Source organism: Gobius niger (assembly GCF_951799975.1).
Source record: "Gobius niger genome assembly, chromosome: 1".
In the NCBI taxonomy this organism is placed as follows: Eukaryota; Metazoa; Chordata; class Actinopteri; order Gobiiformes; family Gobiidae; genus Gobius; species Gobius niger.
Window position 1 is genome coordinate 66,599,707 of NC_136852.1, and position 25,076 is coordinate 66,624,782.

At 41.2% G+C, this 25,076-nt stretch overlaps 1 protein-coding gene across 1 annotated transcript; it reads left to right on the top strand.

Annotated features, from left to right (window-relative positions):
• On the top strand, positions 1-25,050 carry pgm5 (phosphoglucomutase 5). Its single transcript, XM_079552456.1, has 11 exons — positions 1-358; positions 2,092-2,254; positions 2,324-2,470; positions 2,553-2,678; positions 2,744-2,934; positions 3,071-3,225; positions 12,895-13,010; positions 16,977-17,112; positions 17,634-17,817; positions 22,950-23,087; positions 24,767-25,050. The coding sequence occupies exons 1-11, from the start codon at positions 101-103 to the stop codon at positions 24,854-24,856; spliced, it is 1,704 nt and encodes a 567-aa protein (XP_079408582.1). The 5' UTR covers positions 1-100; the 3' UTR covers positions 24,857-25,050.
• The last annotated feature ends 26 nt before the right edge of the window (positions 25,051-25,076 follow it).

Genomic DNA, 25,076 nt, shown 5'->3' on the forward strand with positions numbered 1-25,076 from the left:
GGGAGATGCTGCTGTTTGCTCTGTAGACACTTCAAGACATAACTTTTCTTTTTTGCTCCTAAATTCTCATTTTAAGGGAACAAGCTAGGGGGGAGGAAGGATGGAGACTAGTCCCATCCCGGTGGTGACGGTCCAAACCTCGCCGTTTGAAGACCAGCGCCCCGGGACAAATGGTTTACGCAGGAAGACAGCGATGTTCGAAGGGAAGAAGAACTACCTGCAGAACTACATCCAGTGCCTGCTGTCGTCCATAGACCTGCGGGACCGCCAGGGCTGCACCATGGTGGTGGGCAGCGACGGGAGGTACTTCAGCCGCGCGGCCATCGAGGTCATAGTGCAGATGGCAGCGGCCAATGGGGTGAGCATTGTCAGAAGTCTGCCTAGTGTCACATTTAGGCTACTCGAGGTTCGTAGGTCTACTTGAGTAACTTTTTGAAGTTCTCTTTGTGATGTTTTGAAACACTGTCTACGTTTTACTTTTGCTGTAATATTGTTTTAAAGCCATACTTACTGCATAACAAGTCACCCAGTAGGAAAATTATAATTGTGTTGAATGAATTGCATGTATTAATTGTGACCTTTTTTATACATTTAATGAAAAATGACTTACTTACTTGGCTCACTTTTCCTCTGACCTGACATGTAACTTTGCTGGGAGCGGGACATCGCCCTCATCCTTCTGAATTTCGAAATGCTTTGTTTTGACTACAAAACCTAGGCTCCATATAAAGCCTAGGCTTTATATGGAGCTTTATATGGAACGCCTAGGCTTTATATGGAGCATAAATAGGTCATTTCCAAATACATTTTGTGATAACGCACATGCTTTGAATTTTGCGACAGTGAGCTGGGACAGGTACTGAAACCCATCTCAGCTAATAATGGCCCCAGAGCCGCACTGGACACAAACTGCAGGTGACAACAGGGAAAACTGGCTGTGATCGATTCTTAACGATACCCATCCCAGTGTATTCACCAAGTGCAAAGTTTTACTCTTTCGTGAGTTATTTCCACTTTTGATAGGTTTCCAAGTCAAGTCAACAACAGTCTGTTCCCGGTACAGAGCTAGCTTCACATGTGCACAGCTGATGGCCGGAATATATTTGCAGAAGACTGAGGTGAGAGTGTTTGGGCAGGCTCCAGGGGAAAAGCTAAAGGGGAAGATCATTTGTTTTGGAGATCAGTGGGTTCATTAGTTTAGTGCTGGCCCAGCTGAATGTGTGTGCATGTGGCCCTTATCAGCACTTCCATCCACCCTGTGCTGCCTGCGTACATCCTCTGCCCCTTCACTGCCATGTCTCTGAGGTCAAGAGAGGAAAAAAAGATGTCAGCTATTTATGTTATTTGAACTTGCAGGTTTGTTTTGATATTAACAGACGATGCATTTCCCTGATTTGTTAATCTATCCCTCAGTCATCCCTATCGGAATTTGAATAGTTAAGAGATGATCCCAAGCTATCTATCTTCATTAAGAAAAAGCAATGTAGTCATGGTTGGCCAAAGGAAGCATTTTAGCAACTTTTCCCACATTTCTTTTACAGCCTTATCTACACACAACACTGACAAGGTGATACATGTTTTTTAAAATATCCCATGTACTTAAGTATTTACACCCTGTGCTAAGACTCTCGAAACTGAGATTAGTTGCATCCTGTTTCCACTGATCATCATTGAGATGTTTCTACAACTTGAAGTCCACCTGTGGGTAATTCAATTGATGGAAAAACACATACCTCTCTATAAGGTCCCACAGCTGAGAGTGCATGTCAGAGCAGAAGCCAAGCCCTGAAGTCAAAGGAACTTTCTGTAGACATTCGAGACAGGATTGTAACGAGGCACAGATCTTGTGAAGGGTGCAGAAAAATTGCCACAGCATTGAAGATCCCGAAGAGCAAAGTGTCCTCCATTGTTTACAAATGAAAGAAGTTCAGAACCACCAGGACTCTTCCTAGAGCTGGCCACCCATCCAAACTTGGTCCCTCTTAGTCAGGGAGATGATCAATCACCAGATGCCTTGGAGGTGGTGATGTTACGTGACAAACCTGGGTAAAAGAGACTGAAAACCAAACCGCAAATGCTTGTCGTGTGCAGATTGGCCGCCTGGTGATTGGACATAACGGTCTGCTGTCCACCCCGGCTGTGTCCTGCATCATCAGGAAGATTAAGGCCATCGGTGGAATCATCCTCACTGCCAGCCACAACCCTGGAGGCCCGGGCGGAGACTTCGGGATCAAGTTCAACGTGGCAAACGGAGGTGAGTGTGTGGGTCAGGTGAAAGCTCAAAGTTTCATAGAAAATCCTAAAAAAAAGATTGCGGTTGCAGGCCCTTCTACGGACACCGTGATGGAGCGGATTGCCCAGGTGAGCCGCACACTGGAGGAGTACGCCATCTGCCCCGACCTCCACATCGACCTCAACCGACTGGGGCGCCAAGACTTTGACCTGGAGAACAAGTTCAAGCCCTTCAGAGGTAATAGCAACCAGGTCCACTTTAATTATATACAGAAAAATATAAAGCTGTCCCATTTTTTCCCTTCTATGTGCATTTGCAGTTGAGATTGTTGATTCCGTCGACGTGTACCTCCAACTTCTACGGAATATTTTTGACTTTGGCTCCATAAAGAGTCTGCTCACGGGACCAGGCCAGCTCAAGATTCACATAGACGCCATGAATGGAGGTGAGAATCTAATCAGAATGATGCAAGCTGGATTTCTACTCATATATATATATTTTTGTCTTCAGTGATGGGACCGTATGTGCGTAGGATTTTGTGCGACGAGTTGGGGGCCCCGGCCAACTCGGCAGTGAACTGTGTTCCGCTGGAGGACTTTGGGGGCCAGCCTCCTGAGCCCACCCTCACCTACGCCACATCACTAGTGGAGGCCATGAAAGGGGGGGAGTTCGGATTCGGAGCGGCTTTTGATGCTGACGGGGTAAAAGATGCAGCCAGTTGTTTAGAGAATGTCAAACTACTACGTGCGACTTGACGATCATGTTTTATCTGTACTGCTGTGTCTAGAAATGTGTCATGGAAGTGTGAAAAATGACATTTGATATTTCTCTTTCTAGGATCGCTACATGATCCTCGGGGAGAACGGTTTCTTTGTGAACCCCTCGGACTCACTGGCCATCATGGCTGCCAACCTGTCCGCTATCCCTTGCTTCAAGCAGATGGGGGTGAGGGGCTTTGCCAGGAGCATGCCCACCAGCACTGCCATTGACAGGTATGGAGTTTTTTTTATCACAAACTCACCAATTTGAAGTGTTCAGTCTTTCAAACACGGCGCTCTTTGTTTTTAAATGACTTGTTTAGGGCACAGTTACATGTTGAGTACTAACTGGCACTGCACACTTTGAAATGGTATCTGATTGATTCCTTCCTTTGCAACTTGCCTGTGTGGTTGGAGATTGGAGCAGACCCTCTCTCACTCAGCAGCCCCGGGCCCTCATATAGAAAACTGTGCACGAGACTCTGACCTAGAACTGACTTAGAATTCCGTACATTTATAAAAACCCATCATATGCGGCAGTATGCAACCTCTCCTTCACTGATCACACACATACAGCAGAAAGCTGCCGACATCATGTCACGCCCTCTGAACGCCTCCATTTCACCATTAAAGGGCAATGCAAAGTGCCTCATGAATGAGATTTTCTAACAAGGAGGAGCAGACGCTACAGCAGCATGTGCAATTGCGAAACAAGACAGCAGGAGTTGGTCAGACTTACTGTACTGTATGTCCAGAGATTAGTTCATTAAAGCACAGAGTTTCCTGTTTAAAAAGCTTCCGTTTAAGCCAGCGCCAGTTTGCATACGTGTACATGTATGAGGGTGCACATTTATGCACCAATGATGACAACAACGCTTTGTAAAAGTATTCAGACAAGTTGTACATGTTTTGCCAAAAAATCCTGATTTGTTGCTTCGTCATTTCTGAAGACCAAACATGAGATCCTACACCAGGCTTCCTCTGTTTGCAGTGTTTTTGAAGAGCATACCAGCTATAATAATAATGCCTTACACTTGTATTTGCATTTGAAAGACAAATATTCCACTACATAAAAAAAAAAGTCTCCATAAGACAGTGTTAATCTGTCTATGTTACACTTGTATTGCTCTTTACAAGCCTGTATTACCAGTCGTTATTCATTCACTCCTTACTTGGTGGTAAGCTACCAGCCACAGCTGCCCTGGGGTAGACTGAGGGAAGCAAGGCTACCAGTCTGTGCCATCGGCCCCTCACGCCACTACCACCAACTCACTCACTCACTCACTACATTCGCCCAGACTTCCTGCTGTTCCTAAACTATCTCCCATCCAAGTACCAGCCAGGCCCTTCCGAGCTTGGCTTCCGAGATCTGACGGGATCGGGCAGAGGTGTGGCCTTAGCTTTCACATTCAGTTTGTCTCCTATAAATACCAGCTTTGGCACAGACGCAATGTTTTGGCCTCATTTTGTGCAATCTTTATACAATCGTGACCTTCCACCTCCAAGTTTTGGTATCTTGAGAAGTTCTAGTGCACTGTAAGTGTAAGATATTTTTATTAAGCAAAAGTAAGTGGCCATTTTGCCATGTTGATAATCGCAAAAAGTGCTCTTAAAGGGGCTAGATGCAAGTTGGCCATTATATACTCACTACTGCCACCTCAGGTCATACATGTAACTGCACCTTCTACATATTAAGCTCGTGCATGACGGCAATTCAGACCTGAATTAACACCTTTTTGAGTGACAGTGCAGGATTTCAGAGGCAGTTGTGGTGAACAGGTCTGAGCTCATTCTACGCATTAGGACATGGTTGGAACATGTAGGGGGAGGAAAATACATACTTTTAATATTTTTGAACTCCGTATTGTCCCTTTAAGTTTGATAAGGAGAAGAAAAGTGTCAATTTTAGTGGGATTAAGGTGCTAGTAGTGTCCACCGTGTGTATTACTTTGATATTTACTGTGCCGAAATGTTGTATTAGTTAGTCAGTGCTTGACAGTTTGGACTACCCATTTCACTGCTACAACATAGTTAACGCAAGTGTTTTTTTCCTGGTTTGATTTTTTTGTGATGTTTATAACTTTACGTCCTTATTAGAAAAGAGTGCATGATTGTGGCATAAGAAGAAGTAAATCAATCCAACTGTGGATGTGCAACCACACTGTACACAAAGGCCATACATTTTTAAGTACTGTATCGACAGCTCCAGTCCTATCCTTGTAATATGGGATTCTCCTTCTTATTATAATCATCTTTACTCATTAAAATTGTTTCTTAATTACTTACCACGGGCAAAACTATGTAAAAACTTCCATGTATTTGTACTAATGGCTCATTCAGGAAAGGCTTACACAATTTAATAGTGCCACTAAGAGCTCTTTTGAAGATTTCCCCAGCTCCCACAGCCCTTGTTTGCTCCACGGACGGTCCCAGTTGAAGAGTCACTCACTATGAATAAGACTTGACATCAGGCCGCCCTCCCACTCCCTTTTACTCACGGGCCTAAAAATACAGTACTATCTTATATAAGAGGCAACCAGCGCGGACCACTGGGATTAGCGCTATTAGCATTGTTAAGGGGACCCCGGTACTGCACCCCGAACCATAATTAGCCGTTAAAAATCCCAAAGACAAACAGGAATAGTAAGCATAAGCGGGGATAAAACCATGAAAGGGCAGGGGAACGCATGTCAAAGCTAGAGGGAACAAAAGAGCCCTAAGCTGCTTTCTTCAGCCTAATCATACATACAGGGACAATAGGGCAAGAGTGTGAAAGGTTCAGGGCGCCCAGACAAGGATGCGGATTGGGCCCAATCTCCATTTTAGAGCACGGAAAGTCAAATGAAACTCCTCGGCTTAATAGTTACTTAGTCAGAGATTTGTTCAATGAATTAATATGAGTTATATATAAGGCGATATGTATGTAAAGTGAAGGATTTGGCCAGTAAGAGACGACCAAGTGCGTTTTCTCCAGTTCAGTTTTACCCAAATCAAAAAGGTTTCAGCCTATAAGCCAGTGTAACGCCTCAGTTGAAAGCTAAGACCTACAAAACCCATCTAAACCCATCTAAACATAATTTTCCATAGCTTTTTGTCACTTTTTTGTTGCTCTTTTGTGGGGTTTTTTGTAGCATTTCATCACTTTTTTGTCCCCTTTCTATTGCTTTTCTGTGTCTTTTCATTTTCACCTGTTTGGCAACCCACATATAAAAATACCATATGTAGTGGTCAGACCTGGATTTCAACGACTGACTGTTAAATCTCACCACTAAACTACTGCCACCCCACAGCATGTGATTTTTAGTAAAGATAGTGCCTCATTTTCCTGCTAACTGCTCGAACAAGGAGTGCATTGTAAAATCCTCTGTCCCCCCTGGTTATGTTATTGGCCCAATCTCAGTACGTGACCTCACTCTGGTGGGGCGTTTGCATGGAGAATAGTGAGACATGAAGTGGGATAGACGTTGCAAGTTGCGCCCCTCAGATATTTTGAATTGTTGTGCAAACACTAAGCTACACACTCTTAATCAACTGTTGTATAATGCTGTGCTGCTGTGACGCCCAACAGCATAATGGATAGTATGTGTGTCCTGATGGCCTTTGTGTTGGACACTCGCCTCGGCTAAAAAAAAAATAATAGTTCTGTTCTATTGAAAACATGTTCACTGTACACTTGTAAGTATAACAAAAACACTTGACCTTAAAGGTGCATTATGTAACTTTTTATATGAAAAGAAACCTTGACATTTGTGTGTAATTGACCTTTGTGTGACCCAATGGCTATATGAGAAGTTTTCATGGCGCCTTTACTTTTGATCACAGTGATCTCTACAATGCTTCAGGATCAATTATTTTGTAGGTTTTATGGTGAGCAGAGAAAACCTACCAAACAATTGATCTTGGATTGTCCTAGAGACCACTCTGATGGAAAGTAAAGGCACAAAGGTAGCCACTCATACAGCCGCTCGGTCAATGAAAGGTCAAATACAATATCAACTTTTCTTTTTTACATAAAAGTTGCATAATGCATCTTCAAACTTATATTGCATGCACAAGTTGTAAAAGTAATAATTATTAAAAGTTGGCCTTGTCACTTCAGAAAAGCTTAACATTGATGCAGGTATTGACAAGGGCAGGTCAAGAGGGTGCCCAGGGCAGGGGTCACATAGGGTCATTGTTTATTGTTTAATTCAATTTTTCCTACAATACATTTTATTTATTTGATAAGGGCATTGCACAATGTGTTGCACAGACCAGAGATTCTCATCTGTAGTAGCAGAGGCAAAGGGACTGCGGGTTTATACATTGAGCAGTGAGCATTCTTACTAAAGTCCAAACAAAATATAAAATACAGATATTTTTCATTATTTTACAGTAACTTAATTCATTAATTATTTTCACAATATTTACATCCATCCATTTTCTTCCACCAAAGCACATTGCACCAGCCCCTTATGGCGCCTCCTGCAGGTGGTGGGTCCAGGAGGGGATAATATTTACATAATATTTAAAATACTATGATTACCAGATTTGTGCTCGTAATCACAAATCTGACTCTTTCAACCATTTCTTCAAGTTAAATTGAGTCTAACAGTTAATGGTAAATAAATCCTGCAGCTCTGACGCTTTTCCAAAAGTAGAGGACCAAAAGTTCACACAGCAGTGTCCTCTGTAGGAGGCTCGTTTTGTTCTAAGTCCTGCTTCACATGATTTCACAAACACTCTCAGGAGCGGTGGTGCCAAATTGTCAACTTTCAAAGGTTAACAACTAATATTTCATCACAATGTTACAATAGTAAGGAACAAGTAAGAAACAAGTTTTTTATTGAATATTTGTTTGGAGAGGATTTGGAGCCTCTGTAATGTAGTATGGATTGAGAGAGAACAAGCTGTGACCAAACTTTACAAAATAAGAAAATCTACTGACGCAAGTTTACCAAAATACTAAAAATTAAAGGAAGTAAAGTGAAGATATTACTATCTTCAAAACTAAGCAAGAGATTTTACTAACTTATGTAGATGACTTGGACGGTTGGAATGGATTTTGGACTTTGAGGGAACAAAATTAAACATTTTCTTTTTTCTTGAGTGGAAAACATTGATTTATTGTTAATTCAGTATAGATATAGACGGCATCTCGTCATAGAAGGGGACGTGGCCTCGCCGAGGGGGAAAATAATCTTTTGGGAAACACAGTTTTTCACTCTTTTTAGCCATTTTCTGGTGGAATATGAACTTATTTCTCACATACAAATAAAGTCAAGTGTAAATTGGGCCCATATGGATATTTTCTCAGACAGCAGATTGTTCAGTAGAAGTGAAAAAACGGCAGTCATAGCGAGCGCTAGCTAACCGTTAGCATTAGCACGATGCTAACATGTAGCATTGTGTTAGCATTTCCCCGTTATTCATGTATTTATGGGCTGTTGAACCACTTTGCTCCTCTTCATGTACCTTTATTTAGTAGAAAACTATATTCATAATTCAGCATGTGTTAGTAGTTGTTTTTGAATAATTAGAGAAAGTCTTTTCAAAATTGTTTTCCCCCTTAACTGTTTTCAAACATGACCATATATGGGCGATTATATAGAGATGCCGCTATATATAATATAGTTCAAAAGGTCATAGCCCAACTTAGTGAAAAACATATTTATGATGAGAATAAGGAAAAAAAACGATAAATTCATTTTGGTTGAAAGAGATTATTTTTGTAGCATAATCTCTGAATCCTATAGATGATTGTTAGTCACTTTGTCCACCTCTTATCCTACACCATACACTTAACCATGTCCTGTCTCTGTCCCATATCTGTGTGTCTAACAGTCAGGAGGTGAGAGTGCACTCCGAGGTGTTGAGCCTGTTCCTGGAGCGCATCCAAACAGAGGCCATTTTAGGACGGCTCCGTGTTTAGACAGTGGGAGCTCTCCGCTGCTTGTGTTTATGCAGGGCCAGGCAGACTGTTATAGAAGACTTGACAAATGTGCAGAGAGATAAAAGATCAAAGGACAGTATGAAACTCAAGTGGAGATGTTGTTGCCGTGGTGCACGCTGATAAGAGCTGGGGAAGTAATAGAATTGGCAAAGTAGTGATATCACGATTTCTCAAAGTAAACATTTGCAGTCATATGTTGGCAAGCTGTTGTGTTTAAACTTTTGCTGAATTAAATGACACACCATTCGATGTAGCAGCTCAACCAATACATGCCTTTCAGTCATGTGACTTTTTTTGTTATGGTGGCCATTTTGAATACCGAAGTAGAATTATGCAGTACTACAACATGTAACAATAATATCTCTAGTCAGGACATAAAAGAAGACAGCTGATTGACAGTGGCATTTTTATGTACTCGTAATCATTGCTCAAGAAGATAAGAGTACAAACACGGCCCCAGAGACGCACATTTATTATAAGCCAGTGGGTTAGCATGCTACCGGTTAGCATTTAGCTTCAACAGCTCAGCGCCAACCTCTCCAAAGCCCTGAACCACAAACATCTCGCCTTGGCTACAACACGTGACAGAGGTCAGAGTTGCTACTGTAGTATTTCCTCAGTGTCATAGATGTGAGCCACACATGGGTTTATCGGGTTGAAGCCAGTTGCTAACCGATAGCATGCTAGCATCTTGAGCAGCTTAAACACTGATTCAGACTGAGACTCTGTTGACAAACTGTAAAAATGACAGGGAAAGGTTTTCTGTTTCCTCTTTGATGGGTTAATTTAGTCTGAACTAAATCCTGCTGGACCTCCACACACAGAGCTGCTACGTCTGTGCCACATTTGCTGGTTATATCAGATAAATATGCATCTCTGGGGCCGTGTTTTAACTGTTATCTTCTTGAGCAATGATTACGATCACATAAAAATGCCACTGTCAATCAGCTGTCTTTCATTTTCATCCCGAGTAGAGGTATTGTTACATGTTGTAGTACTGCATAATGCTACTATTCAAAATGGCCGCCGGAACTATGCGTGATGTCATTGGAAACGCATGTATACATATAACTATATACAAGCATTCATTTAATTCAGTGGAAAACATCTTCACTCCGACTTGACTCGTAACTTTGTCAAATGTTTTCTTGACTTTCCGGAAAGCATGACAGTCAATTGTTTACGTGGTTGCTGTGCTGCGCGTGGATAAGCACAAGTTACAGCGATTGGCGCGAGTGTGCAAGAGACCATTTGTGTTGCCATGTTGTGGCGCTGCACCGAAGGCCAGTGTGGACAGCCAGAGGTCAGGGGAAGGAGTGGGTAGAGGAAACATCTGCATCCAACATTTCCAGCGCGGTGTGCGGATGATTTGGATTTTTCACAAGGACATAGAACATCATTATGAATTATTGTCTTGTAATATTCAATCTTTTAAGTGATATTTTAAAGCATAAAGCATGGATACTGAATCATACTTGTGTTATAGACTGGGTTTAACTCTGGTAGCACATTGGAGAGCACAGTCCTTTCTTTGCTGGTACTACAATCGTACTTCAATGATGAATGTGTAGCAAGTACGCTAACCTCATCTCACTGAACTATAGCCTTGCCCTTTATCTAAACACTTGGTCCAATCATGCAATGCAGAACAAAATATGAGTTCTGATATTAAATTAAAGAATAAAGAAGATAAAGTGTGAAATGGCTGCAGGCCCAGACGTTGTTACACAGAAGAGTTTGACATGTAGCAAATGCACTGGGCTGCCAAGACAAACAGCCTTTCTCCTCATGTTGATATGTGGGATCACATTGTGATACAGCTTGGAAAAAACTTTCTCCACACTGAACAGAAGTTAGTAAAGAATGCTCTGAATGAGCTCAGATAAGTCCAGCTGAGATCAAGTAGAAATCAAAATCGACATCTCCCTAAACCTCCAGTGAGCTGTAGCCTGCTCTTGTCTGAAAGCCAGTTTAAAGCTTTTAAGCTCCCTCCTCAGAGGGCCGGGCCGGGGGAGAGGGCACTGGATGCTATGTTTGGTCAAATATTTAGCCAAGGCCAAAAGCTGGCAATATTTCTTTCCACAGATGTCCATGGGTCTGTTCTATGAAGTGTGTGTGCTTTCTGATGAGGAGATAAGTCTACAGACTCCTCTGATCAACTTTATACCAGTACTGGCAAGGGCTCAACATCGAAATGATTTGATTGAGTTAATTTTAAACGTAGCTGGCTTCAATGCAATGTTCTGTTATTGTACTTTGAAAATGTTAACAAGTTTTGAATTTCCTCTGCCTGACAGACTCAAAAGACACAGTGGCGAGAAAAAGTATCTACACTGTGTGGAATTTCTCACATTTCTGCCTTAATTGGTCACTAAATGTGGTCTGATATTCATCAATATCACAGGAATGATTAAACGGTGTCTGCTTAAACTTATACCACCCAAATATTTACATTTGATCATATTTTTATTGGCCATAATATGTAAACATTCACAGGAGAGGGAGGAATAAGCAAGTACACCACCTGAATCTCACTGAACTGCAGCAGTTTTGTAAAGAGGAATGGTCCGAGATTCATCCTGATCGTTGTGAGCATCTAATCTGCAACTACAGAAAAGCAGTTATTGCTGCAAAAGAAGAATCAGCAGCTAATTAATACAGGGGTTCACTTACTTATTCTTAATTAGCTGTTGTGAATTTCTCAGGGTCTTTCTGCAAAATATCTTGATAAACTTGTGAATTAATGTTTTTATTGATATTATCATGTTGTCCAGGCCCTGAGGCAACAAAACAGCCCCAAACCATGATTCTCCTGCACCAAACTTCACAGTGAGGATCGGGTTTTGATGTTGATGTGCTGTTCCATTTGACCTCCACACATGATGTATGTGTTCCTCTCAAACTGTTCAACTTTGGTTTACGAAAGAGCTCTCAGATGCTCCACTGCACTACTGGACAAATATTCAGTGGACTGTTGGACCCAAAGTTGAACAATTTGGGAGGAACACACAATGTCATGTGTGGAGGACAAATGGAACAGCATATCAACATCAAAACCCGATCCTCACTGTGAAGTCTGGAGCAGGAGAATCATGGTGTGGGGCTGTTTTGTTGCCTCAGGGTCTGGACAACGTGATATCATCAATAGAAACATTCATTCACAAGTTTATCACGATATTTTGCAGGAAAAACCTGAGACATTCACAACATGCATGCAATAAGTAAGTGAACCCTTGTATTAAACATCTGGCTTGACCCTTCTTTTGTAGCAATAACTTATTTTCAGTAGTTGTAGATTAAACGCTCACAATGATCAGGATGAATCTTGGACCATTCCTCTTTAGAAAGCTGCTGCAGTTCAGTGAGATTCAGGCGGTGTACTTACTTATTCCACGCTGTCCTGTGTTTACATGTTGTGGCCAATAAAAATATGATCAAATATAAATGTTTGGGTGGTATTAGTTCAAGCAGACACTGTTTAATCATTCCTGTGATTTTGATGAAGATCAGACCACATTTAGTGACCAATTTAGGCAGAAATGTGAGAAATTCCAAACGGTGTACTTACTTTTTCTTGCCTAACTGGAGTAGTAGAAGAAGTGTGAGTGAAATTAGTAGCTAATATTTTATTGAAGTATTTGTATTCCCTTCTTCTGTTGTATTAAAATAGTCAATTCCCATAGCTGCCTTAGATAACACTTGTTTATTTACATATGCTTGGCCATTCCCACCATTGTCACGTAAGCAGTGCAATTTCCAAGGGCAAGCAAACTGCACAGCAATGTTTTCCTATTTTGGCAATTTGTTTAGTTTCTCTGTATTCTTCCACTTTCTCATTTATTTGAACCACAGGAGGCATGTTTTTCTGTGCAGTGTCTCTTCCTTCTATGATCATTTAGTCTGAATGGACAGAAAAACGGAAAGATAAAGTTCATTTTGATTGTGATTATTTTCGTCTGGATTTGTTGCAGGGTCGCCAAGGCAATGAAGCTAGCGCTGTACGAGACTCCCACGGGATGGAGATACTTTGGGAACTTGATGGACTCCGGCCGGTGCTCTCTGTGCGGGGAGGAGAGCTTCGGGACAGGTAAGGGTCAGGGCTAATCAACACGTTCAATCCAGAAGAAGGTCCTCGGTGCATATGTGCTGTGGAGTGAGGCATCGTGGGAGTGAGAAACATCCCCTCCCTTCAATCGCAGCTGTTGGATCTATAAACAAAAAGGGCGGAGTGGCTCGTGGTTGTTAGGGGACTGTCAGTGATGTGTTTAATGTAAAGGATCCTGACTTTTAAACAAAACGCGGCACCAATGCATCAATAGTGGCCAAATAAACAGGCTGATTTCATATGATTAAAGCCACACTGCGCAACATTTCACCCAATAAAATATAAGCATTTAATTCACTAGAGATGTTTTCATTAAAAATACCTAAAAAATGAGATTTAAATAGGTTAGGTCCTCATCCAACTCCTTTTGATTACTCACTTGTCACTAGGGGCCTGTTTTGTACTGCTCTCAACAGTATAGGCCTATAATCCAAAATGTTGCGCAGTGTGGGTCCGATCCGGGTTTAAAGCAGTACTAAGTAGCTTTTCGTAGTCCCTCTGGGGGTAAAACAAGTGTTAATGGGATGATTGGAGGGTCTTTCATCTCCCCCTGGTGTCTCTGGCCAGAAAACCACAATTGCAACTTGACTGCCATCGGATCAGAGCCACCAATACACACTAATAGAATCACGAAGAAGACGCTAACAGACTAGCGGGCAAAGCTAACTGCGAGCTAGCGCCACTTTAAACAGTATTTACAGCCAAGTTTGAGTGAAAAAAAATATTTGCAATATGTAATTGACATCCAATTACATATTGCAAATATTTTTTTTCACTTTCACTTTTTTTTCACAATATCCCTCTCTCCCTTTGCCTTTTCTGTCAGCGTAGTATTTCACTCTCACGGACAATAAGGAGTTAAAAAAACTAAAGCAACTTGCTACAACACCTGCAGTTGGGGACATGAGTCACTTAGTACTGCTTTAAAAAAGGTCTCATAATGCTTAAATGATGTCTAAACTGGGCATTGAGAGAATGAAAATCTCTCAAGTGAAAATAAACTTAGATTTCAGGTGACCCTGGCTACACACACCACACTTTTAGAACCACTGCACTTACCCCTGATCAGCCCCATATGACTCCATAACCACTCAAATTCCATTACCCATTTAACAATTTTCCTGGCGTTGTTACACTCAATTATATTTCACATTTTGTACAGAGACCTGAATTAAAAACAAAAATAAATGAAACGTCTCATCTGTTAAAGGTCAGAATGGATCTGCCGCTGCTTTCCATTGCTCAATACTGCTGTAGTGTCTTCCAGAGCTTGCATCCCCAGCCCTGCTCCGGCTGATAGATGTGAGGGCCACGACCCTGACTGCGAGTGTAAATAATCCCCATTCTTCTGCTATAAAAGGAGACGCTCTCTTGAATCACCACCGCAGCACCTTCTCACAGGGAAATGTAAAACATAGACGTCTACTTGTGTTAAACAGAGTGGAATAGTCAAATGAAAAGACGTGGAACTGATAAAGATGTCCAAATATGACGGGATAAAGAAATAAAGGCGCACTGTCAGAGCTGCAGAGGTTATTTTGGAGGTTACTGGTTTTCTTTGCCATTTAAGGGTAAAAGCACAGGAAGCACAAATCATCCTAATCTGTGCATCACTAGTACTCCCTCGTGCACATACACAGACAGAGTATTTGAGCGCTAATGAAGCATTTCGATCAACATTTCAAGCTAACAAAGGGCTGTGCTGGACAGAGATGATAACCTCTTAGCCCCCACCTTCTCCAGTTTGGCTTTACCCAAATCTAAAAGGTTCTTGGTAAAAATAGTCAGAAAAGCGACGAAAATGAGACAAAAACAAGGATGAAAATGCAACAAAAACATGCCGAAAAAGTGATGAACAAACTATGAAAATGTGTGATGAGAATTTGACAAACATGCCAAAAAAGAGCAACAGAAAAGTGATGAAAAAGTGTTGAAAAAGCCACAAGAACGCAAAACAAAAAGTGATGAACAAAGTGACAAAGATGTTTGATGAAAACACAACATAAAGGGTAAAAAAGCAACCAGAAAAGTGACGAAAAAGCCATTAAAATGCAACCAAAAAGTGATGAAAATGTAATTAAAAAGTGATGAAAAAGTGCCAAAAATGTGTGCCAAAAATGCAACAAAAAAAAACAACAAAAAGCTCCATTTACATGAGTTTTGTAGGCCTTAGCTTTCGAATGAGGCGTTACACTGGCCTATGGGCTGTAACCTTTTAGATTTGGGTAAAGCTGGAGAAAATGCACTCAGTTATGGGTTAAGTTAAGAGGTTAAAGTTCCTAGATTCTGCTTTTTTCAGGCTTTTACAACTCGACCCTTAGCCTTTGAACGTATTGTTTGAAGTGTCAGAAAATACCCATAGTTACACAAATGTGGTTCAGAGGACGCACTTTATCACAATAGCAGACAGCCATTAAGCATCTTGTATCTTTCTTCCATTGTCACGCGCCTGGAGGTGTGTGCTCTGTTTTCCAACAGTTGGGACACAAAACTTTAGCAGCTATGCAGTGGTACAGACACAAGGAGACAGACAGCGTGGCCCAGATTAGGCACTGGCAACTGTCACTTTCCTAACAGCTGTATAACGCCGCAGCCGCTCACCCAGACTTCCCTTTCACATTGTGTGCTAAGACCTATTCACATACACACAATTACATGTCGTAAAACACTCTCGGGTGTTTGCGTTCTTGCTTTACAGTGATTTTCAAGACAGTGGCTCGGATTGTAAAGCGGTCGTCAAGATGCAATGTAGACTCAATGTACTGCATGGGAGGAAAAAGGATATCACTTGACTGTAAAAAAAAAAAGACAGTTTGCAAACTATTGTCCTTTCCTGTTTACTATACCGGCTCTTTCTGCTCCAAGCTCTTGGGAGGAAACATTACGAACATATTTACAGCAATTAAATGTCAAAGTGCCCCTGAACGCAGATACCTTTACTGAGCAGCTGTCCAAGGAAACCGACTAATCGTTCCCCCCAGTGAAGAGAGTTCAAACTATACATGCATTTCCAATGACATCACAGATAGTTCCGGCAATACCGAAGTTGGATTATGCAGTACTACAACATGTGACAATATCTCTACTTAGCTTATCTTCATTGCTCATGAAGATAACAGTTAAATCACGGCCCACGTTTATGTGATAAAACCAGCAAAATGTGGCGCAGACGTAGCAGCTCTGTCTGTCGAGCTACAGCAGGATTTACTAAAGATCTGCTTCACTCCTCAGACTAAATGAACACATCAAAGAGGAAACAGAAAACCTTTCTCTGTGATTTTTACAGATTGTCATGTCAACAGAGTCTGAGTCAGTGTTTAAGCTGCTCAAGACATTAGCATGCTACCAGTTAGCGACTGTCAACATAAACATCTATGAATACTGAGGAAATACTACAGTAACAGCTCAACTCTGACCTCTGTCACATGTTGTACCCAAGGTTTGGAGTGTGGTTCAGGGCTTTCTCTTGGAGAGGTCGGAGCTGAGCTGTTGAAGCTAAATGCTAACCTATAGCATGCTAACATCTTAAACACTGACTCACTGGTTATATCACATAAACGTGCATCTCTGGAGCCGTGTTTTTACTGTTTTCTTCTTGAGCAATGATTACGAGTACATAAAAATGTCACTCTCAATCAATTGCCTTTATTTTATATCGTGAGTAGAGATATTGTTACATGTTGTAGTACTGTATAATTCTACTTCGGTTTTCAAAATGGCCACCATAACAACAAAAGTCACATGACTGAAAGGCATGTATACACTTCTCCCAGCAGTGTTTATGTTCCGAGGGTGGGACGTGAAGGCAAAAATTATGTTTGGATCTTCTGTGTGCATCCAAGGAGAACTTGGGTTGACCTTGTTTTGGATTTGCCAGAAAAATGCCTGATAAATCGCAAGCTTACAAGTCTTGAAGTTGGAAAGCTTGATGTAATTTGTCTTTCACAGGTTCAGACCACATTCGGGAGAAAGATGGGCTGTGGTCGGTGCTGGTGTGGTTGTCTATAATGGCAGCTCGAAAACAAAGCGTGGAGCAGATTGTCAGAGAGCACTGGGCTAAGTTTGGACGACATTACTTTTGCAGGTGAAGTTTAAACCGCCTAGACTTGCCATGATGTATATCCCCAAATGTCTATTTTCCCTGTGTCCTAGCCATAAACAGATATAGCATGTCTCCCCTGACCGCTCGTCATGTGCTCCTTTTTTATCCTCTCCCCTGTGAGAGGCAGAGATAGTTGCCAATGTTCCCATGTAGAGCGAGTGCAATGCTTCATATTCCAACAGTGAACTTTCCAGATAGCGTTTTAATTCACTGCTAGTTGGGGGAACTAAACAAATTTAAGACGTTTTTTTTCAGTGTTGAATATGCAAATAGGTTGTCTCACTAAAACGAATGAAAAAGTACACGATACTCCTGCTATGGAGTGTTACAGAGGGGCGTAACTAAACATCAATGTGCATCATATTGATATACGACGCTGGTGTTTTGATATCCTGATAAAAAAAATAAAAAAAATAAAAAAAAAAGTTTTACTCGTACACAAATGAATGGAGTGCACTGTAGTTATTTAAGCAGCTTTATAATGCTTTTGTAATACACCCTAGGTTTGATTATGAGGGCTTGGACCCGCGGGCAGCCTTCTACCTGATGAAGGATCTGGAAGGAGTGATCTCGGACAAGGCCTTCACATACCAGAAGTTTGCAGTAGGGGACCACGTATACGCCGTGGAAAAGGCCGACAACTTCGAGTACATCGACCCTGTGGATGGAACAGTGGCCCGCAACCAGGTCAGCACATAAATAGAAAACAGAAATCATATCATGTTGTTCACCGAAAACTAAGCTATAGTTTTCCATGCACTGAAGCAGAAGCTAAGTAGGAAGTTTGGACAACCTGACCGGCCGCCTGACTTGTTTTGTTGTTGCTTTATTTGATCATGGCCCAACAAGAGCATTTTGATCATCATAACTTTGCCACAGTGTTGATATAATGGAATCATTTTGCATAAATGTAAAAATGCTCTGAGAGTTGGTTCACATAAGGTTATGTCTGCCCAGGGACATGTGAAAAATCTTCCAATTTAGTGCTGCAGTCTGTTATGTGTCTCTGGTGATTCTGTGAGGTCCCCTGTTTGGGGAGCATCTGTTTTCCATTTTCAGCATTATGCATAGTGCAGATAGAGCATCGCCGTAGAGTCATTGTCCTCAGAGGTCGGTAGTTATCAGTTTCATTAACTCAAGTGCATTTCCCAGAATATCTTTTTAAAGAACTTGGACTTCTGTGCATTTTACTTTTACTTTACTAATATTATTATTTTAGTGTGTTTGTATTACTTTGAGCCGGCCTGGGCACCACTGGATTAGTTTGTTTCTGGTAGCGGTTTTGCAAAGGGAGGAGCGACATGGGGCTGTGCATTGATTGGATGTGGGAGAATCATTCTCCAGCAAAAACAACATGCCAAAAAAACAAACAAAACTAAAATTCATGGCAAGTATAATTCCCCACAGAGATTACTAATGAAGTGCACCTTTAACTGTACAAAAGCTCGCCAATAAACTAGGGCACTCACATCTCGAATAAAAACAGTGTAATTAAACCCATTGCATTGGACAGTAAATTGTTAAAATGATATGTGTGTATTTTCAGCAGTTACTTTACAACTTATATGAATATTACTTTGGACTACTACAGTTTTACTTCTACTTAAATGATGTTAAAGTCCCGTTCCTCTTATTTGAGTAAATATTTGGCCACCTCTGGTTGTCCTCTTGGCCCCGCTCTGTGGGTTTACCCAGCTGACCACAGAAATGTGGAGACTTCCTTGTGGCGTCGCAGGCTCTAATCTTTGACCCCTCCTAAAATCACTTTGTGGTGGGGCCGGGAGCGCAGTTGTCCTCTGCCCAAGCGCGTGCCCTGCATGTTAACAGTTGTCAATAACAATGTGCATAGTTTACATCAAAGGGGGAAAGAAACTTGACCCTTTAGTCATTTTTAGTATTACCTTGTTTAAAGGGACTATACAGAGTTCAAAAATATTAAAAGTATGTATTTTCCTCCCCTACACGTTCCAGCAATGTCCTAATGTGTAGAATGAGCCCAGACCTGTTCACCACAACTGCCTCTAAAATCCTGCACTGTCACTTAGGGTCCGAAGTGCCGTCATGCACGAGCTTAAGGGATATTTCAGGATTTTTGACATAGGGCCTCATTTTCTAGTTATCCAGAGTGTTGCTGATTTCTGAAGATATTTTTTTTTGTTATTCATCCAGCACTTTTTTGTCGTGTTATTATTGCTTTTCTGGCACTCTTGTGTCACATTTTTGTTGTGTCTTTGTCTCTTTGTTGGTGCTCTTTTGTGGCTTTTTCCTCACTTGTCGTGTTTTTGTGAACTTTTTTACACTTTTTGTTGTTTTTTTGTCACATTTATGTTGCGTTTTCATCCTTGTTTTTTTTGTACATGTTAATGAACATACATGGGTCTCATGCATGTAAACAAGCCACACCGGATTGTAGCCTTGAGCTAATTTCCATCCGTCGTCCCCCATGTGCACTCTCTAGCGCACTCACATTCATCCTGGGCTATTGTACATGTTTTTAGTGGTAGGGGAAACCGGAGTACCCGGAGTAAACCTACGCAGACACGGGGAGAACATGCAAACTCCACACAGAAAGACCCCGTCCAGGTGGGAATCGAACCCGGACCTTCTAGCTGTGAAGCACGAGCGCTAACCACTGCGCTACCGTTGTTATTTGACAAGTTTTTCCAGACACTTTTAGATATGTATAAGGCAAAACTGGAGAAAATGTTCTCGGTTCAGGTGGTGGTTAAAGGAACAGGCCACTGTTTTTAAATACTGAGATATGTTCTTACCTTAGCTTAGACAAGTTGATGCGTATCTGTCTGGTCTTTATGCGTGCGCTCAGTCACGTAAACTGAGCACAGACAGCGTTAGCATTTAGCCTCTCTTCCCGGGAGTGAAGTTAGAAGCGACCAAGCTCTTCCACGTTTTCCCTATTTAAATATGGTTACATGATCCAAGTCTAGTTACACAAAATTATTTAAGTAGTGTAAAAACAGTCGCCTATTCCTTTAAGAGGTTAAAACACATATCTTTAAAGGAATAGGCCACTGTTTTTACATACTGAGATATGTTCTTACCTTAGCTTTGACAAGTTCTTTAGGACCTGTCTGGTCTTCACCCGTGCCTTCTATCACGTAAACACAGCGCAGACGGCGTTAGCATTTAGCCTCTCCCTCTCTCCACTGTAGCTCCAAAACTGGTCAAGATAGAAGCTACCAAGCTCTTCCACGTTTTCCCTATTTAAATATAGTTACGTGAAGTGTTACACTACAAAGTATAATTACACAAAATTAAACAATGTGGATTTTCTAAGCGGATAAAAGGGGGAACTATAATGTAAGGCGTAGTAATACCAGGAGTAGTTTGGCATCCGCACAGTAAAGTGAAGATTACTGTGCAGATTTCGAACTACTAACAAACTACGCTTCACCTTACAGATTTTCTTGCACTTCCACTTTATAAAGCTGTATCAAAATAACAATCTACTTTCATTACTTTGCTTGTTGTTGCTATGGTTACTGCCTAAATGCGTGTTTGCTTCTCAGGTAATCCCGCACATCTAGTCTAGTGTGTTTGCACAGCTCACATTCTTCTGGGACAGACTTAGATCAGCTGTTGTTGCTCCAACACGCCGGCCCTTCCATCGATCTATCAAAACTTTCGTCGAGATTCCCAACGCCATTTTTGATTTTTTTTTTTTTTTGTCATTTCAAATCTTAATATTTCACATCCATCATTATTAACTGGGTTTTCGCATTCTCAAAACCCACAACATCTGCCGTATTATCCTATACACTTACATTCTTGGCTGAAATGGCTTTGAGCTCTTCGCATGTTGAGGGAATACCGTGTTGGCACCTCACAAAAATAGCATAGTGCATTGGGGATTTGCAGGGAGTGGAACGGCAACCCCTGTAGTCCGCTCTCATTTCGCACTAAGCATTTTACCCGGGCAGGCTGACAGACAGACATAGTCGTAGACACATCGGTGCTTTTTATATGCTCTTTTCAGCCCCAGAGCTTTGTAGGCATTATTGGTGTCCTCACTCAGTGGATACGGCGGGAGCAGGAGGGGATGGCAGTCCGGACGTCTCTTATTAACACAGTCTCTCCACACCAGCACTTTGAATGAAACCGGACCAGGCCAAAGCAGATTAGCAGTGCTGCTAGTGATCTGGAGGTACATTACTTTTAGCTTTGGCACGTATAATAAAAAAAGAGGTTACAGGGGGTTAGTATTTTACAGTCCTAATCATTGCAGCTAATAGTTAAAGTCAATCTGCCTGGTTTCCTGCTTTAAGCCCATATGACAGGCCTTTTCACTGTAGTTTGATAGGATAATGCCTATGTTAAGTATTTATCAGTAGGTATTGTGTGGTATTAAGTGGTTTTAACTGTTTTCTTTTGTTTAGTTCTAAAATATCCTTAACAAAGAGGGAATTTTTCACAGCTTGGCTCGCTCATGACCTGTTGGTACAGCAGCCTGCTCCATAAAAGTTGCGGAAATAGATCATGAAATAAATAAATAAATACTTCAGGTGTCCAGTACCAACACATTCATACGTAGATCATAAAAACACAAATAAAGAGTACTGGCAGTGGTAATAGAGAAAGTGCACATACAGATGGAGCTGTTGCACAGTGTTATTGCAGTGGGAACTAACAATCCCTAAAACGCTCCATTTTGCAGCGCAGGGAGAGGAGCCCCTTGAAACACAGTTCAATAATGAACATCACAAAAAATGTCAAAGCCAAAAGGTAGTTTTGTAATCCTGCTAATGGGTGCTGCTATAGGTCATAGGTTAACACTGGAGTTGTGACCACTCGTCTGCTTTTTCTTTGCAGTTTACACAAAATAATGACATTGACACAGGTTGAGAATACCCTGGATGAGAACTCAGGGTCTCTTTTATTCCAGAGGCTGTTGTTAAAATAAATGCTCTTATGTCGCTCAGCAAGGAAGCTGCAGCACCTTAGATCATTGTCTGATTTTATGCTGATTGGCTCTCAGCTGTTCAGAGACTACTGATGTATTAGGCTGTGACTGTATGATCCTTGTTTACATATCATTGTTGTTTTACTGTGTCATGTGTGAACTGCTGCTGTTATTGCAATTTCCTTCACGACAGTAATAAGGTTGAACCTTGAACCTTAATCAAACCCTAAACTGGTGGTCCCACCTACTATAAACAACAACAAACATGCAACAATGGAGACTACACGTGCCATTTGTACAATATTGCTTATTGAGATCTTTCTGTCAGTTTGAGAGGAAATTAAGAGGGTTTTTGTTGGAATTCCCCACTGCTAAGACTCATCCCAGTATCATCGCTGTAGAATCTCAGACACGTATCTAGGCAGCAGCGCCCTCTTGTGGAGAAATAGTAGGATTACACGTCTAAAGAACAGGGTGCAACCTCAGCCGGGTTGCACTGAACCTTAAATATAAAACGCCTGGGATACAGTGATTCGATGAAGAACAGTGCTCTCTAGTGGTGAGTATTAGTTACTGCAGCCACAAAGTGCCTAAAGAATAATCACCTTGTTAGAATTTTCTAGAAATGAACAGAAAAGAAAAAGTAATATGATTCAGGAAGTAAAACCATTCATATTCATACATAATATATATGTGTCGTTATATACAAAACTACAATCTCTCACAGCTCATGACAATCACTTGATATTTCTGTAACGTTTATTATACTTTTTTTTTTTTTTCAGTTCTCAGTAATACGTAATAATCCTTTGCTGTTCTTCCCTGTCTGGTCACGTCTGAATTATGAACCAATCAGAGTGTTCTCAGATTTCTAATGAACCCATGTTCCTAATGTGTCCAGGGCCTGAGGATTATCTTCAATGACGCATCTCGTCTGGTGTTTCGAATGAGCGGGAGCGGCGGAGGCTGTGGTGCCACCATCCGCATCTATGCAGAGAGCTTTGAGAGGGACCCAGAGAGGCACAGCCGCGAGACACAGGTGCACATTCATAAGAGGAATAACAATAACGTTACTAGTTCAGTTTTTTTGTTCAGTTTTATAAGTGGCAGCAGTATTTAAGTAATTGCAGAGGTGGGTAGAGTAACTAAACTAGTTAATTACTTTAAAGGGACATTTCAGGATTTTTGACATAGGGCCTCGTTTCCTAGTTATCCAGAGTGTTGCTGATTTCTGGAGATTTCATTTTTTTTTTTGTAATTCATGCAGTTCTTATATTTGAAGCGTTTCGTGGCGCTAGGCTAATGCAAGGCTAGCACATTTCTACGATATCAGCTAGCCTGCATGAAAAACAGTCTGACCCGCTCCACAGAGCACCTGAAGCAAATCACTTATAACGCCAGACTAACCATATAAATGTCTGTGTTGATAGAGTAATTTTAACCATTTTGCATTTAAAATACCTTATATTTGAGCAGCATCAGCTTCGTGGTTGTATAAGCTACGCAGCGGCGGAGTGATCTGCTAGAAAATAGTCCCTCACAATGCGATCATTCATGTGATGCAAGGTCAGTTATATTCAAAAAATTATTCTATCGACACAAACATTTATATGGATAGTCTGGCGTTATAAGTGATTTGCCTCAGGTGCTCTGTGGAGCGGGTCAGACTGTTTTTAATGCAGGCTAGCTGATACTATAGAAATGCGCTAGCCTAGCACCACGTAACTCTTCAAATATAAGAACTGCATGAATTACAAAAAAAAATATCTCCAGAAATCAGCAACACTCTGGATAACTAGGAAATGAGGCCCTATGTCAAAAATCCTGAAATATCCCTTTAAACTCAAACTAAATACATGAAATAATTCATAGTAAGATGTATTTGGTGACAATCCTGTCTGAATAATGTGTAAACTTGAAGGTTAGTTGTTCAAATATTGCCTTTCGACGGTGCAGACTGTCGTTGTGGCTTTGAGCAAGACACTTCTCCCACTTGGTCTGTATGAATGTGATGTGTGAGTGTGTGGTTGTGGTCAGAGAGCGCTGATTGGCAGTCTTGATTCTGTCAGTGAGCAGCCTGTGGCTTCAAAAGTGTGTGATAAAACTGCTATTTTCTTGTATTGTTATTATTATCAAAAGTAAAAGTAGCTGATTACTACACACCTCTCACCAATAGTAATAATGTGAAGAAATATCACGTTTTGTTATTTGACCCATATTGAACCCTCATTAAACTACTATGCCATATGTTTATGTGAAGTACAGGCACTTTTTCACTGGTCTGTGCACATGTGTGGCCCATTTTACTGGTCATCCACAGTGCACCAGTGTTTATAATAATGTTTATGAGTAAACTATTCTAGAGAACAGAAATTGGCCAATGCTCTGTAAAAGGCCCTTGATATGGTTGTTGACACATGTTTTATTGACATCAGATGACATAGTTTCCAGGTTATCTATCCTGGAATCTCTGTAAAATCAGGTCCACTAAGTCCCACAATGTTTACTGTATGGTTAACTTCCCTGACTAACATCTTACGTCATTGTTTTTGTCAATGAAATATTGAAGCTGACTAACAGGATACAAAGCAAAAACTAACTAAATGTGGTAACCCAGATTGTTGTAATTGAGAACAAACTATTTAAAAATTAACACTGGTTTACTGCAGACCAGGCCTCACACGGACACTGTTGTGTTCTTTTCTTTCTTGCTTGTAGGTGGTTCTGGGGCCTCTCATTGCCATCGCTCTAAAAATGTCCAATATCCATGAACGCACAGGACGGCGCGGACCCAACGTAATCACATGAACACCAAAGATCAGGCACAAGACTAGCCTCGACCAGCACGCATCTGCAATACTGGGCACAAGCAAAAACAAAACAAGCACGAAACTATCATGGCCATTTTCAGTCTTCCTATATATCAGCAAATAGAAGACAGTTCTGAATGTTCTTAGCGTTAATTTTATCATGTGCACAAGAAAAGTTTTTTGCAATAACCCGAGTTGAGATTTTCCTTAAAGTAGAT